The 19,440-nt window shown below is 45.3% G+C and overlaps 2 protein-coding genes across 7 annotated transcripts in view; one reads left to right on the top strand and one right to left on the bottom strand.

Annotated features, from left to right (window-relative positions):
- Window positions 1-211: 211 nt before the first annotated feature.
- Window positions 212-4,478, bottom strand: DAZAP2 (DAZ associated protein 2). 2 transcript variants are annotated; one of them, XM_074325681.2, is made up of 4 exons: window positions 4,326-4,478; window positions 3,178-3,296; window positions 2,536-2,781; window positions 212-1,651 (listed from the first exon to the last, which is right to left on the bottom strand). In XM_074325681.2, exons 1-4 carry the CDS (start codon window positions 4,336-4,338, stop codon window positions 1,523-1,525), a joined length of 507 nt encoding a protein of 168 aa, XP_074181782.1. In that variant the 5' UTR covers window positions 4,339-4,478; the 3' UTR covers window positions 212-1,522. The 2 variants fall into 2 exon arrangements, with proteins under 2 accessions (XP_074181782.1, XP_074181783.2); XM_074325682.2 differs by having other exon boundaries at window positions 2,613-2,781.
- Window positions 4,479-17,301: 12,823 nt separating this feature from the next.
- Window positions 17,302-19,440, top strand: part of POU6F1 (POU class 6 homeobox 1) — a 24,170-nt gene continuing 22,031 nt past the window's right edge. For 2 of the 5 annotated variants that reach the window (XM_074325673.2, XM_074325672.2), the window contains exon 1: window positions 17,307-17,740. The gene's annotated coding sequence lies outside the window, so the exon portion shown is untranslated. Of the gene's footprint in view, window positions 17,741-19,440 lie in introns of all 5 variants that reach the window. The other 3 variants (XM_074325678.2, XM_074325677.2, XM_074325675.2) reach the window with 2 other exon arrangements.

Here is a 19,440-nt window from a genome sequence, read left to right as displayed (position 1 = left end):
AGTAAAATGAAGTTAAACATGTAGAATGAAACTCTTGAAAACGGTTCGGGCTTCGCCTTGTCCTCCTGCATTTATTTTCAAAGACTTCATTTAAAAACAAAACAAAAACAAAACAGAATGGCAGGAGCACCTACCCGAATGCTAGGTGGGATATAAGATATAAACAGAAGAAATCTAAAAACAAGCCGAGTAAAGAATCCTTGAAGTGAGGTGTAATGCAACTTCATCACTTTATTCAAATCTTCAAAATAGTCTTTATTCTACATTTTTAGTATAAAAAAATCCACAAGTTAAGTGCACCACAGTGTAGAGAGAGACATACAACGCTGAACTTCCATAACAGTCAATGGTACAGTCAAACATCACATGTACAGAACATAAAATTTAGATGAACTGAAATTATAAAATAAAATCCAATTGCTGAAAACAAAAATCAAAATATTAAGGATCCCTGAAATATTCTTAACCCTAATGAGATTTCACTGGGCTCAAGTCATTTTGTAGGGAGGCATTCACAATATCACCCCATTGACCTAGCTTAGGAATTCTGGGGAACCATGAGGGGCAGCATGAGACGCTCGGACAGTAAAAGGTAACCAATTTTTTTTGTCTGAAAATTCCCCTTAATTTGGCTCTGAAGTCATCAGGCTTCTGAAATGCGTCCTCCTCCTTGCCCTCCCCTTCCCCATTCTAAACAAACTATTGTTTATAGTACAGTTTGATTTGCTATCCTTTGTTCAAACAAGCTGAGTTTTTCTGGCACCAAAGCAAATTTGGGTTTGATTCATGTATGAAAAGACAACCTAGGAGGAGGGTCCGAAAGGCACCCTCCACTTTTGCCTGAGATGCAAAAGCAGAAGTAATGGGTCTGATTGGGGCCCAGAGGGGGTTCAGAGGATCCTTGTGAAAGACTAGTTAAAAGATGACAAGTGGGGAGAAGTGCAAGGAGAGAAGGAAATTAGTCTGACTGGCTTTCTGTCCTGCACCATTGATTCAATGGAGATTGGCGGGAGGGAATGGAAGACTAGGGTTGAGGGTGGGATGTGGGACCAAGGATGGAAAGGAAAAGGCAGGCCACTAATGCGTTTCATTTATAACAAGTAATATAAATCAAAGACTTAAAGGAGATTAAAGACCAATCAGAATAATTTGGCAACTTTAATTCTTAGGAAGATCAAAGTTCCCTCCAAACCTAATTTGATGTTTTATTACTAAAAGCAAAGACCAGTATGGTACAGTATTACTCCAGAGGAATTAAAGGAAGATCCTTAGGGCTGCTTTACCCACATTCATTTTATGAATGGATACCTCCCTTACCTCAAAATGCTTTAGGGAGGTACTGCTACCATTACATGGTGCCTTATTAAGTTTGAAAAGTGCCTGAAAGTTTGGGCACCAGAAAGACACCTCAACAACATGTGTCTAAACTGCAACTTCAGGTTAATATGACTAAAGCAGTTACATTGTGAGAAGTGCTGAAGGTATGTGATGTCTTTCTCGGCACAGAGGTGGCCTTGGTTCTTCACCAGATGGTGTAGCCACCATCTGTGCCGCCCATGAAGTAGTTTCCCTTCCGCTGAGTTACGAGGACATTGGCTCCCTGCATGACTGCAAGCTGAGCAGCATTGGGAGGGCATCCAGGGGGTGGTGGCTGAAAGGAAAAGACAAGATTGAGTGGGCACAAGGCAGGTGATACAAGGGAAGTGGACACGGGTGTAACAGGACCTATTAGGAAGACGGTAATGTGCTGACCAACAGCATTTCAAGGAGCTGGTTCTGCCAACAATCTGGGCTCGAGCAGGTCTGTGAACCCAAAGATACGGAGCCTACCACTTATTCAGAGGGTTCCAGCTCCAAGGTAAAGCCTATGGATATCTTCTAAATACAGGGAGTCCAGACCAATGGGCATTTTCAGTGAGTTTCTATCCATATTCCAAAAACAGGGATGGGGTGCTAGGTCCATGGCCCTATACCCCAGGGTCCCTCAATTGTTTTCAAGTGACCACGAGATAATAAAAAAGCTCCACCTAATAACACCATTCCCGCCTCATCTCTAACATATGGCGAGCAGACAGGCCTCAAGGCCTAGCAAGGACCATTTGGGCTCTAATTCCCATGCACACGGGAACTAAGCAGGTGGCATAACTAAAATCCCGATTATCTTTCTAAATGCTACTTAACAGGGGTTATGCATTCTACTTTTTTAGTCATCATAGTTCTTAATACAATGTCATGCTGATGGCAAATACTAAGTCCATGCTATAGAATGAATAAGGGATGTCACTAGGCCAGTTCACTGTACCAAAGTGAACTGAAAAAGCAGCAGGCAGGACTCTGGTGAACTCAGACCCAGTACCAGATACTAACCTGCCACAGTTCTGCCCTATCAATGGCTTTCTGCCTGACTCGTGGATGTTACTGGTTGCACTAATATCAGCAATTATTATCCAGGGATGGTGAAAGTATGGCTATGTAGTCATTTCAGAAAGTTAAAATACACAAGAGCTGAGCTTTTTCTGCTAAGGTCATACTCACAGGAATGTTGCCAGCAGTAGCCCCAGCTCCAAATCTGGCGCCTGCATCATACCCTCCTTCCACCAGCACTGTGGAACCAGGTGGATAGATGGGGCCAACTGGATAATAAGCCATGGGGACTGTGGAACCTAAAGGTCCCACAGCCACAGATTGGGCCATGGGCAGATACAGGGAGGCGCCAGGAAATGCAGCTGACATGGTGGGGACGGTGGCAGCCCCTGGGTGCACAAAGCTCGGACGATAGAGCTATAAGAGGCAGAAGAGATGGCAAAATGTTACTTGATGGCATTCCTATTTCAGATTTCATTCCTGTTTCCTCTTTCATGACTCAGTCCTTAATCCTCTTTGTGCAGATTACAATCTGAGTCATACAAGTTACCTTTCCACTACCCCTCACTATTCTCCTGCTATAGCTAATGTTAGGCTCAACGAAAGCCAACTCATCTCAACCTCAACCTGTGCTAAATAACATAAAATACTCAGATAATGCATTCTGAACCCAACAGAAATTGAACTTTAGACTATTCGTGTGGGTACTCTCGTTTGTGAGGAGTAAATATGTGGCGTCAGACTCAGCTAAGGACTGAAATGTGATATGCAAAAGTACACTCAACCAGCTCAAGTCTAGGAAAGTGGAAGCACCTCTGAGTAGGCAGGTGGAGCATCAGTATAGGGTGGAGCCTGAGGGAGATGCAAAGTCTGAGGGTACACAGGATTCCCAGGAGGTTGCACAGGGTAGGTTGGCTGCGTTGGATATTGACCTGGAAGAGAAGGAAAAAAATGCATGTTGCCTACCATACAGAGCCACTAAAATGGGGAAGGCATATGGGGTAGCTAACCTAGTGGGAGCAAGCAGGAGGGCATTTGTAAACAGGCTGCCCTGGAGGGCCTGATTCCTGGAGCCAAGAAAAGAAGCATTCTCTTTGCATCCTTATCACTGAAGATGCTAGATTCTAACTGGACAGGAAACGCACTCTTTCCACTAGTATACTGGTGTAAGGGGACAGTCCAGCTGGGCCCAAGTTCCTTCCAGAATGCAGGACAGGTCTGAAACATGGGAAGCACCCGTGCTTGCCCGTTTCAAGGGTGCATCCTGCCTCTGCCCTGGGTAGTCTCCACAAGCCTGGCTGGAACTAGCCAAGACTGTGAGCACCGGTGGTTATGATCATCTACCTCACAGATGCCTACTCAAGGTCAATTTCAAATTAAAAGAAAGCGTGAAGGGTGGAAGTCAACCTTGAGACCGGACAGAGGGTGAAGGGGAAAATTCTGACTTGAGGAGATGAGGATCGTGTTTTGCCAGGCACACTGGTACCATCACAGGATCCGGGAGAAGTTCTAGCCACCAGCGAGGGAAGGGGAAAGCGACCCTTCAGGCCCTGTCCCGCCCACCAGCGCCCGCACCTCACTAGTTAAGCCCGTGGGCTTGCCTGTGGTTCCGGAGCGCGGCGCCCCGCCCCCGCCGGCTCTCCATTGGCCTACCCAAATCCCTGCTCTAGCTCCCCATTTGCTCCTGGAGATGCCCATCGTGACAAGCCTCCCTCCCCCACCCCCGAGTCCGCGGCTCCAAACTGCGCCACAGGGTTTAAGGGGAAAAGGGCCGGGAGGTAGCCAGCAGCCGTAGTTCGGGGATGGCGAAGGCGTCTGGCGCAGCCCCCGGGACTGCAGCCGGCCGAGGAGCGCGGAGCAGCTCGCCCCAAGCTTGGCGTTGGGTGACCCCGGACTCCAGGCCCGCTCGCTCCGAGCCAGCACTACTCCCCCCGACGGCTTCAGCCGTCCCCTGTCCTTGCCTTTGCTGTTCATGGTGGCTGCGGGTCCGGTTCGGCTTGGCGTCGCGGACGGTTATTTTTTTCGTCCTCTTCCTGTTCGTAGTCACTTCCGTGTCACGTGATGACTCGTCCTCCTAGCGTCACCCGACGCCCGAGTCCCGCCGCCGCCGGAAACCCAGCCCCTGTGCCCGGCCTCCAGTAGCTACAGAGAGGACCCGCGTGATCCCGCCCACTCGCGTTGGCCCCGCCCACTCGGTCTTATCCTTCAACCTCTTCCCCCCCCCACCGCTGTCGGTCGGCTGGAGGAAAACCAAATAAGAACGTGTACAGGTATTGTCTCGTAACAGTATCTTTTCTATCTCTTGGGCGGTCGGAGGTAGAAGCATTAAACTATTTCCAGGAAACTTTTTCCACCTACACGCATCAGCTCAAGGTCACCTCACCTTGACATCCTTTCCACAAGGAGCATAGATTTCTACAAACTTCTCTAACTGCCTGAAATGCGCTCCCCGAACCTTGATCTATATCACGCGTTTCTCTCCTACCAAGGCCGACTTAAGCCTCAGCTCCGTAAAGATTTATTTTGTGGGTCCAACTCACATCTGTCTTTTTCTGAATTGGACCGTCCCTCGAATCTTCGCTGCCTATCTGTTCCACTGACAGGCTGTCGATATTTGCTTATGTGTAACTGCCTTTCTCACCAAAAGGAAGGGCACCCTGTGCTGTGCCCTCCACAACACCTGGCACTAGAACTGGCATATTCAGAATACCCAAGGAGTGCCTGTGGCCCTGCCCTTCCTATGGCACCTGTTATAGGTGACCTGTGCCATGTGCCTTGTGTTTATTTTCTTTGTTTATGGCTTCGCCTCTGAACTGTTTTTAAGGGCAAAGATGCCATCCTCCGGGGCAGCAGTTAAGTTTTTCCTTCCATCCTTTGTTTTAAAGTATCTGCTGAGCGCTTGCTATGTGCAACTACAGAAATGAACCTAACCCTAACAGCCCAACATTATTTTCTCATGGAGTTTACATTCTATATTGTAATAAGAATAGTATTAGAAAAGCATCTGAAAAGGAAAAACTTTGGAAAGGAAATCCCTCAATAAACATTAGAAGCCTGATAAATATTTGCTGATTAATTAATTCAACCACCGAAAAGACCTCTACTCACTTCAATTCAGTAATCCCTTGCTTCTGTCTCCAGAATTGTATTACAGTTTGCAGAGCGCCCTTAAACTCCATGATTTCTTGGATCTTCACAAGAGGCCTGTGTGGCAGGCAAGGCTCGTTGGAGCATTCCTGCTTTCCGAATGGGAGAAATGATTAAAGAGACTTGCCCTAAGTCACGTAGTAAACAGGTTACAGAATCAGATCTTGTGTCCTGGCTCCCAGGTTCTCAAGTCTGTGTTTTTGTTTTGTTCTGGTTTATTTATTATTTTGTTTCTTATCACTTCACACTGCTTATCATGACTAAAATATTCTAAAAGTCCTATTTCCAAGACTTTTTGTTTTGGAACTTCTTTTAGATTTTTACCCTTTTCAGTATATTCACATTAATTTGATTCAGACTGATATTAGTATTATAAAGTCTCTGATATTTACTTTTTCCTATATTTCTAACTCTGTTCTTCTTGAAGGCAGGTACATTGTTAGATATTCAGTCATTCAACACCTACTTGTAAAGCACTTACCAATACCAGGCACTGTTCTAAAATAAAGGCCTTGCTCTCCTGAAGCTTACTTTCTAGTGCAGACACTTGTAATATTTTTTGACCAAAATCCAAATCATAACCCAGCACACACACATTTATAAACATACATAACTGAAATAAAAACATATATAACTGAAACAAAATTTTATGACCTAGGACTTATCCTTCTGTGTATAAATACACTATGGTATTTCTATTCCCTCCTATTTTTTTCAGTTCTGGTTGTGATTTCATATCCCACTAAGAAGTCAGGACCCACAGTTTGAAAAACACTGTTTTTCAGTGGACTATTATCCCTAGGGCCTTTGCAATCAGTACTTGGTGAGTAAAGAAATAAATCCTTGGAGGTCAGGTCAGGCAAATATTTTTCCCTGTATCCTAACTTTTCCAACTCAGATCTTAAACTGATTTTACCACAAAGCCTGAAACTGGAGTGGTCAGGACTCTGTCCCTACCCTTACCCTGTACTCAGGGCCTCAGAAAATAAATGAGTGAAACTAAGAAAGGAAACTTCCCTTATTTCTCTTTCTGAGCCCTCAGGAACCCCAGAACTGTGTTAATGATAGCACCCCATGTCAGTGAGAGTGTAGGAGGTGGACAATAAATCAAGACACTAGTTCTGGGGGGCTGGCCCTGTGGCTCAGGCGGTTAGAGCTCTGTGCTCCTAACTCTGAAGGATGCCGGTTCAATTCCCACATGGGCCAGTGGGCTCTCAACCACAAGGATGCCGGTTCAGTTCCTTGACTCCTGCAAGGGATGGTGGGCAGCGCCCCCTGCAACTAGCAAGGCAACTGGACCTGGAGCTGAGCTGCACCCTCCACAGCTAAAATTGAAAGGACAACAACTTGACTTGGAAAAAAGTCCTGGAAGTACACACTGTTCCCCGGTAAAGTCCTGTTCCCCTTCCCCAACAAAATCTTTAAGAAAAAAACAAACAAAACTAGTTCTGGTCCTCACTCTGTCACCAGCTGATTCTGGTTCTCATCTGTTCAGCTCCCACTTACCCCTACTACGTCTGCATGACGCCAACACTATGCCAGTGACCTTACAGCTATTACCCATTTAATGTCCATAGCAGCCTCTGAGGAAAGGGGCCCATAAGGGAACTGTGTTCCGGACACGTTAAGTAGCTGAACTATAAGTTGCAGAGCTGCGCAGCCAGTATTCCAAATCAGGTTTGCTTGACTTTACAAGCCTTGTTTTTCATGTGTTCACATTGTTTTTAATCTGTTGCCTCCCAAGGGTCTCAGTTTTATCATCTGCCCCCAAAATCCCACAATCTTTGTGTCACCTCCAGCTCTAAATCTAGACTCTGTTTTAGGGAAGGAAAAGAGCAAAAGGAAGCCTGAGAAGACAGAGGGGAAGTGGGCAGAGTTGATAATCAAGTTGTAAATTCTAGTCAGGCCCTACCACGTGTTAAAAATGCAAATACTTCTACCGGATGGTAAACAGCCATTGCCCGAAGCCCTCCCCCCAAGTACCCACCGTCTACTCTAGTTCTTCACTGGACCCCTCTACTCAGGACCTCTCCTTGGTCCGGTAACTAAAAGGTTAACTTTTGACACCCAGGAAGCCCCCAGGACCTAGGTCCAGCTGAGGCAAGTTGCCCTCAGATTGGTCAGTGCAGAATGTTAGATATTTTCCTTTTCAGCCTGGGACCTGGGCATAGGAAAAGCCAGGACAGAGCCAAATAACGTTACCAACAGAAATGAAAGGGTTGGAAGCCATTGCCTTCTCTGCTAGGTGGGATTAAGGAGCAACAGGCTCCTTTCTTGGACAAGAGTTAAGAGCCTCTGTCTTCTTCATTCTCCTAGGACCCCTAGTGAGATGAAGATATTCATTTAATCATTTATCAAACATCCTTTCTTGAGTTAATTTAACAACTATTTATTGAGCATCTATTATGTGCCAGGCTCTGTGATAGGCATTAGGGAAACAATAGTGAAGAAGCAGGCTTAGTCCCCACCCTCTGGAGCCTAGTCTACCTAATGGGAGAGACAGAAAACAGATAATCAGACTAGACTGATTAGTGCTGACACTAGCACAGTGTGGGGTGTTATGAGAACACATAGGTGAAGTACTTTACTGCAGTCAAGGAAGGCTTCCTGCTGGCAGTGATGTCTGAGATGAAATCCGAAAGGTAAGTGGAAGGTAAATAAGTGGAGGGTTCCTCAAAGAGAGAATAGCTTCTGCAAAGGCCTAGAGGTGAGAGAGCTTATGGAGAGGGAGGACATGAAACTAGTTCAGTGTGGCTGGAGCATGGACTTGGAGGTGAGACCTGGGAAGAGAGGAAGCTGAAGAGAAACAGGAGACAGACTGTGCGGGGGACATTAGAGCCCATGGAGGATCCTGTCTTAAGACATTGGATTCTATCCTTTGGGCACTGGTTAGCCACCAAAGAGTTTTAAGCAGAAGAGTCACATGATCATGTTTTTATTTTAGAAAAATCTTTCTGGCTACGGTATGTAAAATAGATTAAAGAAGGAGCAGGAATGGAAGTGCGTCTGTGAGTCCATTTAGAATACCAATGTAGTGAGTTAGGTGAGTGATGATGGCACATTGGCCTAGGGAGGTGGCATAAAAAGAAGGCAAAGGGGAGTGGGGGGGTTGGAAATCCCAGAAATATTTAGGAGGCAGAAACAACTGGACTGATACTGGGATTAATGTTCAGAATTAATTAACACGATTAATGTCAGGGATAACACCTACATAAAATCAAGACAAATGACAATTGGAAAAATATATTTGCAATTCATATCACAAAAGGCTAATCTCCCTGCATATAAAGAACTCCTAGAAATGGGGGAGGGGGTTTTTCACTTTATGTGGAGTGTCAATGTCTATTACATTGTTTTGTACACCTGAAACTAATTAAAAATAAAAAACTCCTAGAAATCAGTAAGTATATGACCAACCATTAGAAAAAGTAGCAAATGACATTTATAGGCAGCTCACAGAAAAGAAAATACAAATGGCTTCTAAACATGAAAACATGTTCAGCTTCACTCTTAATAAGAAGAAGGCAAATTAAAACCACACAAATACCATTAGCAGATTGGCAAAAATCCAAGCATTGCTAACTTTATTTGCAGGGCTGTGGATAAACAGGCACTCCAATTTATTGATGGTGGGAGTATAAATTGGTCAACTCCTATAGGGTTACTTTGGCAATATCTATCAAAATTACAAATTACCATTTCCACTTCTAGGAATGATTCGTACAGATACATTTGCACTAATGAGAAACACTGCGTGTAAGGCTGTTCACTGCAGTATTGTTTGTCATAGGAAAAGATTAGAAACAACCATATGTCCATCAATAGGGAACTGGTAAAATAATAATACAAGTTGTGCATCTATACAATTAAACGCTGTGTGGCTGTAACAAAGAATGAGAAAGCTCTCCAAAATATTTTTTAAGGGGAAAAAAACGGGAAGGTCAGAACAGTGTGCTTAGCATGATACTTTTTATGTAAAAGAGCAGGAAAACCAAGAATATTCATTACTATTTGAGTAAAGCTATTCTGGAAGAATACACAAGGTGCCTATAAAAGTGGTTACTAGGTCGGGTGGGGAGACAGAGGTAGAGTGAGACTTCACCATATACCGTTAAATTTTTTTTAAATTTTTGAACCATGTGAATGCTTACCAATTCAAAAAGTTAAAACAATGTCGGCACACCTACTAAAATGGCCAATATGAAAAAGACTGAACATTTCAAGTGTCGGAGAGGATGCAGAGCTACTAGAACTCTCCTACACTGTTGGTAAAAGTGTAAAATGATACAACCACTTTGAAACCAGTATGACAGGCTCTTCAAAAGTTAAACATACACACACCACTCCTGTTTACCCAAGAGGCATGTGGGCACCCAAATACTTATACATGGATATTTACAACAGCTTTATTTGTAATAGCCCCACACTGGAAACAACGTGCGTGTCCATCAACAGGCCAATGGATAAAGCATTGCATTGTCATACAACAAAAAGGAATGAAGTGTATGGATCCACACAACTACATGGATAACCTCAATTATGCTGAGTGAAAGAAACCAGATTTTTAAAAACGAGCGCATACGGTAGCATTTTAGTTATATAACATTTTGGAAACTACAAACTGTAATGATAAAGAACAGATCAGTAGTTGCCTGTGTAAAGGGAGGAGGAGGGAGAGAGGGATTCTGGAAACTTTGGGATGACGGATATGTTCATTATCTTGATAGTGATGGTTTCATGGGTGTGTACCTATGTCAAAACTTACCAAACTGTACATTTTAAACGTGCAGTTTATCGTATGTCTGTTATACCTCAATAGAGGCATTTAAAAATAATAATGTTGGGATGAAGAAGAGGGAAAAGCCAAGGATGGTGACTAACAAACTCTTTTAATGTGCTGGGCAAGACAGATGCTGAAAGGAACATCACAGCAGAACTCGGTAAGGGCTACAGGAGAGATGGATAAGCTGTGCTCTGAGGGCTCAGAGAACAACGGTGCCTCTTCCTGCCGTGCCCCCTGCTCCCAGTTAATTAGACTGACTAGAGCTTTGTTATGTACCTTTATTGAGCATCTACTACGTGTTGTGCTCTTCGCTTATTTGACTGGCAAAATAAAACCACTTCCTATTTCCCAGTCCAAAGAGGGAGGATAGAGGTAAAGCTTTGGCTGGTCTTTGTGTAACTAAGGGAACAAGGATTATAAGATCTATGACTCAGAAATGGACCCTCCTTTCTTATTTCTGGCACGCCTTTGTAGGGCAGGCACTGACACAGCGCTGCAGAATAACGCAAAGGACTGCTGTAGCTGGGCAGCCTATTAGATCCTAGTGCAGCGGCTCTTCTTTTGGGGTTTTAATCATTTTTTCTCAATGTGAAATCCCAAACCACCTGCATCACTGCATCAGAATCATTTAGTACTTATTAAAAATGCAACGTAATAGGGTGATACTCACACACCAACATTCACTGGTTTGGGGGTTGAGATTTCATCTTATTCTTCAAGGTGTGTGTGTATGTGTGTGTGTGTGTGTGTGTGTGTGTGTTTTCCAAAGATCACTTACTTTCCAAAGGGCATCTTAGTCTGTCCAGGAGGCTGAAAGGGGTCTGGATTTGAAGTGCCAGCCTCCCCAGACGATTCTGCTGGATGGACTGTGTGCCCTGGGCCACATGCACTTGGCGCCTGTTCCCTGTTCTTCCCTCCACCTCCCCACCCCACCTCACACACGAACCTCTTCCAGACTGAGGATGTCCGATTTGGGCCCATGCACTTCCGGGCATAGCTGAGGAACCAGAGGAAGGAAGGGCCTGGGGCTTCCCAGGAAGGAGTGGAGGTTTGAAGGAGGAGTTTCTAGGGAAGGAAGCAGACCTGAGTATAGGGAGCCAGGTTAGGGTCTGGGGTCCATCCATAAAAGGATCTGAACCCTTAATAAAGATTCAAGTTCTTAGCTGTTTTTCACTTGGATTATAAGGAAAGTTAAAACCAAAGTTTTAATGCTTTCCCTTATTCATTGGAATTCTCTTTAGTTTTCCCCCAACTCTTCAGTCAAGAACAACCTTGTTAGGGAGAATTCGCAGCTGTGCCCCTCTGGGAATACAGTTGCATTTCATCCAGAAGAAGAACCACACCAGGAGTTCTAGGCTGTGGCCAGCAGCCAAATAAGTGACCCAGGACACAGAGGGTCAAGCAGAAGACTGAGGGACAGGCCTGAGACCAACTTTGCTTCTCATTCCATTTCCTGGAATATACTAGAGAGAGGGAATCCTTACAATGAGGAAAACTCTTGACACGTGAGTTTCACATACATTATCTTATTCAGCACTTACAAAACCCATGGAGTGTTATCCCATTTTACAAATGGGAAACTGTGGCTTCGAGAGGCTAACTTGCCCAAGGTTACACAGCTAATAAGTGACCATGGCCACATCTGAAGATCTGATTGGATTGTAATGTCTCCTACTTGTTCCTGTGGCAATGGAGATTGGCAGTTAACAGCCTGTCCACACACCAGGGACATTTGTTATTCTCTGTTCTATAAAACTTTGTATTATTTGATGCTTTTCAAGCCTATATTGCTTCTGTAGTCACAGAAATAATAAAGATATAAAAAAAAGGGAAAACAATAAAATCAATGGTTCATGGAAAGCATTGTGAAATGCTTCTCTCTTGGGAACAGTGGGTTTTATCATCCAGAGGACTTGGGAAGACAGAATATAAAGAACATGGAATGTGGAAGAAAATATAGGGTCTAGTCCTGGTCTGCTCCTTACCAGCTATTTGGCCTTAGACAAGTCACTTAACCTGACTGACCCTCAGTTTTCTCACCTTGAAAATTACTCCTACCTCACAGGCTTGGTGTGACGGCCAAATAAGAAGAGAAATGATAAACAGAATGCAACCTGTATCTTAATCTACATAAGCATTAACTCTATCATATTTGCTGAAGCTGCCCTTTTGTTGCAAGAAAGGGAAACCCTTTTGGCCACTTCCTGGGCACAATCCCTGTGGAAGCAGGAGTCAGAGGCCTTTAGCCAAGTTAAATAGATGGTGGTTGATTCTGCCAGTTTATTTCCTTCTCCAAGCTTTCTTTCCCTCTTATCTACACATCTGCGTGTCAGGAATAGATTTTATTTTTCCTCTAAAATATAATTTTTTGATGGAAACTTCCAGACTTACCCAGAAGGGAGAAAGGAGGGGGGAGGACAAAAGCCCACATTTCTTCAGCATTTCAGTCAACAACCTCATTTTCTTCTAACAGTTGAAGTGAACTTCTTATGAATAATGGATGATAGTCTGATGAATATGCACACAGCCTATTATGCCTGTGAGGTTTGGTAAATAATTTATGAGCTGAAATGTTCCTCACCTTGTTACTGTACAAAAATTATAAAAAAAAACACACAAAAACATATTTACCCTTTGAGCTGGTAGGGTGATCTGTCAGAGTGACAGCAGCCCAGCAATCCAATTTTACATCATTGCTAAAATTAAATTAAATACAATAAAATATATGCACTTCAGGGTGGGAGGTCTGTAAAAAATGGAGCATGTACAGCCACACTCCTTGTCACATGCAAGTTTTCAAAAACTGGCTTCTCATCGTAAAATACCCCTGGATTGTTACCAGCACTCGGAGACCTTCTCCGTCACGGTCCATTCTCCTCCCAAGGACTTTAATATGACCAGTCAAGACGGACAACAGCTTCCTTGTTTTATGAAAACTGGCCAACTATAATATGCTATAACACCGTAAAATTTAAGACACCAGAGATTTTAAAAACAATCCCAAAAGCTTTCTGGGAGAACAAGCAGGTAACACATGGGGGGAAAAACTGGCCGAGAAGCACTTGGAAATGCATTGCTGTATTTCCTCTCCTCATAGCTGAGAGGTTTTTTTCCTGCTGACCAACCTGACTCCCTGCTGTTTCATCCTTCAACTCACTCCCACCTGCATAAGCCTCATTCAGTCCCTTGGCAACAGCAATGATGCCTTTAATCTGGTGATTAGAGTTATGGAAATACAGGGAAGGTGTTTGGAAAAACATGCATGGATCTCGGAGAAATTTGGTTGCTCCATGACAAGTTTAGAAGACTTGGAACTGAGTCAGTTCTCCAGCCAGTGAAGATAGGACCCCAGAGATGATCTACTTAGATTCCAAGAGTTTTCTAGGAATAAAGTATGTGCCAAGGGAGACTTACCGTCGACAGAGCATCCCTGATAAACTGGGTGCTTGGAGATCAAGCAAAAGAGGAAACAGAAGGTCCTGTCATACATCTGTGGGGTAAACCAATATAGTATTCCCAGGAAACAGAATGAATGGCCTATAGATGATAAATTATGTAATGAAGTCATTGGAACAATGATGTAATTAAAATAATATTAATTAGAACAATCTGGTATTATTCAAGAAGGCTTCTTGGAGGAGGTAAATCTTGATAGAATTTGCAAAGCAAGAAGGGGCCCAATTAAATAGATTAGAGGAATATATGGCCAGGCCTTCCCGGTCTGGACCCTGTCTATCTTTCCAACCTCATTTTCTGCACATCTCCCTGTGACTTGCTGTGTTCCAACCACATTGCTCCAGCCTCTTTCGGTTTCTTGAACACCAAGTTCTTTCTTGCCTCATTGCCTCTGCCCCTACTATTCCTTCTGCATCCTGCTTATTCCATCTTTTAAGCTATGTCTGACTTCTTCAGGTCTTCCCTGCTCCTAGTGTGAATCTCTCATATCACCTTCTTGTTTTCTTAGTCATCACGTGTAATGATATATTTATGTGTTTCTTTCTTGTTTAATGTCTTTTTCCCCAGTAGACTAAAAATTCCAAGAGAGCAGTCTGTTTTGTTCTCCACTGAACACTTAGCAGCCAGCCCAGGGTCTGGCACTTGATAGATAATAAATATTTAGTGAATAAATGTAGGCTCAAAAGGCATGGAAAGTGGGAGTGAAGGAGAAAAAGAAAATGTGCTGGGCTGAGGATACTGTGGAAGACTTTCATTTGGCATGAGAAGCAGAGGGAAGCCACTGATGACATCTTCTCCCTACCTACCCATGGAAATATTTATATTGTTGACTTTTTTCTGATTATAAAATATACGTATACTTCTTCCAAAAAGATGATACTGCACTATTGCCAGAAAAAGACTATACCACAAGTATTGGTGAGGCTGTGGAACAACTAGAACTCTCGTGCGTTACTAGTAAGAATATAAATTGGCTCAAACATTTTGGAAAACTATTTAGCAGTATCTACAAAAGTTAAACCTATACCTCAAACCTAGCAATTCCATTCCTCAGTATATACCCAGGAGAAATAAGTGCATATATTCACCAAAAGACTTGTGCAAGAAGATTCATAGCAGCTGTATCATAAAAGACGAAAACAGGAACAACCCAAATGACCATCAGTAATAGAATGGATAAATTGTAATATAATTATGCAATGGAATATATACAACAATAAAAAGAACAAATAATGCTGCTAGATCCCACAGCATGGATGAACCTGAAAAACAGATGTTGAGGGACAGAAGCGAGATACAAAAGAGTACATACTATCTGATTCCACTTATATGAAGTTCAAGAACCAGCAAAACTAATTTCTGGTGATAAAAATCAGAATAGTGGTAACTGGGAAGTTTGTCGGCTCTCAAGGAGCGGAAGGGAAACTTCTCGGGTGTTGGACATGCTTTGTATCTTGTTGTGGGTGTAAGTACATACACAGAGGGTGTCCAAAAAATGTATACACATTTTAAGAAAGGAAAGAAATGTATTAAAATTGTAATACTTAATACATACCGGTAACAAAAGATGAATACAAGTCATGTGTATACTTTTTTTTGGCACCCCTGGTATATACATGTAAAAATTCATCCAGGTGTACCTTTAGGGTTGGTGCATTTTACACCCCAATAAAAAATTAAAACAAAAAGTAATATTCAAGCAATGCAGAAGGGTATAAAATATAACTTAAAGGTTGCCTTTTCCCAAAGAAAACCACAGTTCACATTTTGATGTATGTCTCCTTGAACTGCTTAGATCATGTCCATTTCCTTCTTCACACAGTTGCTGCTAATCCCCATCATCCGAGGCATTTGAGCACCAAACCAAGTCACATGGCCTAAGAGTGTCTGCCTTTCTGTGACGACATTCAGTAGCAAATTTGCGCCTCTTCACATAAAGAGTGGTAGGAAATACAAAAATGAGTGAAGTCACACCTGTGCTGTCAAGGAATTTATAGTCTGAGGGGAAGGACCAGAAGGACTACAGACCAAACAACCCCTCAATGGAGGTAAAACCATGACCTACGTTAGAGTTTCAGAGGGCCATCAAAATGGATGCCAACTATTGTACAGGTAATACCTTACAGTTGTACAGAGCTCACGGTTTTCAAAGTTTTTTCACATACAGGTTTACAATTAAACTAAGATGTTTCCACCCTGTGAAGTAGTGATTATTACTCACTCGTTTTGTGAGTAATGAAGAAGTTAAATTACTTGCTTGGCCTGCCAGTGGAAAACCTGGGACTAAAACCTAAACATTCTGACTCCTAACCCATTTGTTACTCATAAATCTTCCACCTGTGGTATCTCCTCACCCCCAGATGGAAACATCAAGCTGATAGAACCTGAGCTCTGCTGGCCAAGCAAATGATGATGATGCTGGGCCTCTAGAGGGAAGCGTCTGTGAGCAGGGCCTCTGGGCGTGAGCAAGCAGCAGGTAACTTTCTGGGAAAGTGTGTAGTGATGGTCTGGAGCCACCTGGCGCTGCTCCCCTCTCCTCCACATCCCTGCAGCGAGCGTCCTTCTACCAAGAAACAGCCTAGGGAGGGCTGAGGAGTCCACTTCCATTCTTCACACACTACCTCTCACTTCTGCTTACATCATAAGACCACCAAATGGGGGTTGGGGGTGGAACAGCCTAGGGAGACCAATGTTGGGATCCACCTTCTCCAGATTCTCCTCCCCAATTCTCCCCTCATTCCTTTTCTTCCCCTTTGTTCTCCGAACTCCTTACTCTTCCATTTGTCAACTACTTCTCCAGTCGACTTTCCCTCAGCCCCAAACTCTGCCTCTTCATATCCCTTCCCCCATCCCTACCTTCCAGAGCCTCTAGATAAATCAAACCCTCCCCACCATCACCACCACCAAACCAGACGTTGTTTTTTCTCCATTCCACAGAACTTTGTCTATTTTTTGCATTTCTTTGTCTACTTGGACAAGAACGCAGGCAAGCTGTCTTTAGAAAACACAGCCCACAACCGCTACTGGGATGGAGGGAAGCATTCGGGGCCTGGGTCCCCTCCTTGAAATGGAGATAGGGCACATATGCTCCAGAGATTCGACGCTGGCCGAGCGGTGTCGGAGTTCCTATTCCTCCGTATCTCGCAATGGGGTCCTGGCCTGCGGCTTGGGAATGTACAAGAATTTGACTTTCAACGTTTAGAAGGGCAGATGACTAACCTAGAGTGGGAAGGGCGGCAGCCGGGACTCACCGCCGTTACCGCCCCAACCCTAGGCTGAAGGGAATGTGGCATAGGGTCCCCAGACCGGACTCCATGCTCCTGCTCCCACTCTCGCACCTTACAAAATGAAACGACCGCAAGCGACACCTCGAAGGGGGCTGCGTGACCCGCCCCACCGACCCTCCACTCCTTTCCCGGGAGCGAGCCTCTGGGGCCTCCCAGCGTGGGTAGTGGCTGAGGATCCCCTCCCCGCCCCCATCCCTGGTTCCCGGCTCCCGATCCCGTTCCTTCCCGCCCGCCCCCGGCGGCTGGCGAGCGCGGTGCAGCATGCGGCAAAGCTCTTTGCATAAATTATGCTCATGACGCAGCAGCTAAAAAAATCCAAGTAGCAGAAGGAGGGAAAAAGGGGGGGAGAAAAAAGGGGGGGCCGTAAAAGGAGGAAAGAAGAAATATATATATACCTGACCGCCCCCCGCCCCCGCCAGCTTCCCCTTCCCGCTCCCGGCCGTCCCCCCACCGCCCAGCGCAGCCCACGAAGTCCCCTCGGTTCTGCCCAGCCCGGGCTGGGGGCCCGGGGGCGGCGGCGGGTCCCGACCGGTTCCCGGGCCGAGCCGAGCCCAGCCAAGCCGCACTGGCTTCTTTGTCTGCGGGCGGCGGCCACCCCGGCCCCGGCCCCCGGCCCCCGGCCCCCCGGCCCGGACTGTGAGATGAATCTCTAATCGGTGGCCGCCGGGCACCCAGGGCGAAGGCGGCTGGGGCTCAGGCTCCGGTAAGTAGCGGGGTCCCGGGCGGGGAGGGGTTTGCACGGAAGGGGAGGGGGCCGGGCAGGGGAGGTTTCGGGTTTGGTTAATATGCAATGCCCGTAATTAGCATAATTTATATATTTATGATAAAGAGAAAATATGCCGCGGGGCCGGGTCGCCAGGATGCTGGGCCGGGCGGCGGGGAGCTCTGGGAGTGGGACAGCGCGCGGCCGCCTGCCTGGGGCCGGGGAACCTGGGGCCGCGCCCTCGCCCGCCCGCCCGCGGGCCGGCCGGGACCGGGGAAGGGAAGGGGGCGGCCGCCAGGTGGACCCCGTAGAGAGCTTGCACCTGGCCCCTCCCCGTTTCTGCCCCGGGAGCCCAGGTGGGATACCAACTACAGGGGACGTTCTTTACACTGACCCCGTAGCGACCAGCAGCGAATTCTCGCCCTACGGGAGAAAGCGGACGCGTATGTTCCAGGCGGTTACGGTCAGCTGAGGCGGCCAGGGCGACCTGTCACATTCACTTTGACCACAGTACACCGGGAGGACTGGTGGGACCCAGGGTTAGGGACCCAGGCGTCGCTGGAAGGGTGGTGGGGTGGTGGGAGTCACCCTCGAGCACAGCATGAGCACTTCATAAATATGTAATAACATTATTATTAATATATCGTCATAAGAATGGGTCCGATATGTGCTCCCTGAGCATTCTCAGCTGGCAAGGCCAAGGGAGCCCCAGGGTGCCCTGCAGCCTCCACTTGAGCGTTAAGATGCGGCACTCAGCTGTGATTGGAAGCCTAAAACCTGCACAAAATATTTCCTGCTGCGGGGCCGGGGGAAATCTAAGGCGGTTAGGAAGCCTTCTGGGCAAATGAAAACAGCTCTTTGCAGAGATTTTAGCCTCCTCTGCTCTTTGGGAGTCCATGTTCCAGTAGTAGAGGGCTGGTCACAGACATTTATCTCTGCTCCCTTGTCTTGGAAGTCTAAGGCAGCCAACATGGACAAGCAGGGCCTTCTGAGGGCTAATTCCACATACTCCATTTTGATTGAAGTCCCGGTGTTCAGGGTGGTAGTTCTGTGACTTTCTACTTCTTTGCATGTCTGAGGTAGAACTTCATTCATTTGTTCACTGGTCCAACAAAAATACCCACTATGTGCCACACTCTGAGCAATGCAGATAGAAGTTCTCCTGTCATGGAGTTTTCATTCTAGTCTGGCGGGACAGACAGATGATAAACATGAAAACAAACAAGATAATATCATTTGATGTGATGTGATGTGGTGTGTGTGTGTGTGGGGGGGTGGCGATGAGCTATTATTCTCCTGGAGGTACTACCTGGCAATTAAGAGTGAGTCAGAAGAAATTTGCTTCTCCAAGGGTTCTCTGCATTATGAAGGAACATGGGATAAGATCATATCCCCTTCCCCAAGATTTATTCACTATAAAGACATAATAGTGATCTTTCACATTTTTAATAACACTTTACAATTAAAAACATTTTTATATGCATGCTTTACTTCAAATAAAACTAATAGCAACAACAGTAACAATTACACAGTGTTTGCTGTGTGCCAGGCCCTGTTCTAAGTGACTTAAGTAAATGTTACCAATTTGCTCCTCACAGTAATCCAGGAGGTGGGTGCTATAATTTAGCCCCACTTTACAGTTAAGGAAACTGAGGCTTAGAGGGGTTACCTAAGGCAGAAGCAGTACTCAATCTGGGTCT

Source organism: Rhinolophus sinicus, chromosome 1, assembly GCF_057876585.1.
Source record: "Rhinolophus sinicus isolate RSI-liver-muscle chromosome 1, RSI-T2T, whole genome shotgun sequence".
NCBI lineage: Eukaryota > Metazoa > Chordata > Mammalia > Chiroptera > Rhinolophidae > Rhinolophus > Rhinolophus sinicus.
This window is presented reverse-complemented; position numbering and strand designations above follow the sequence as displayed.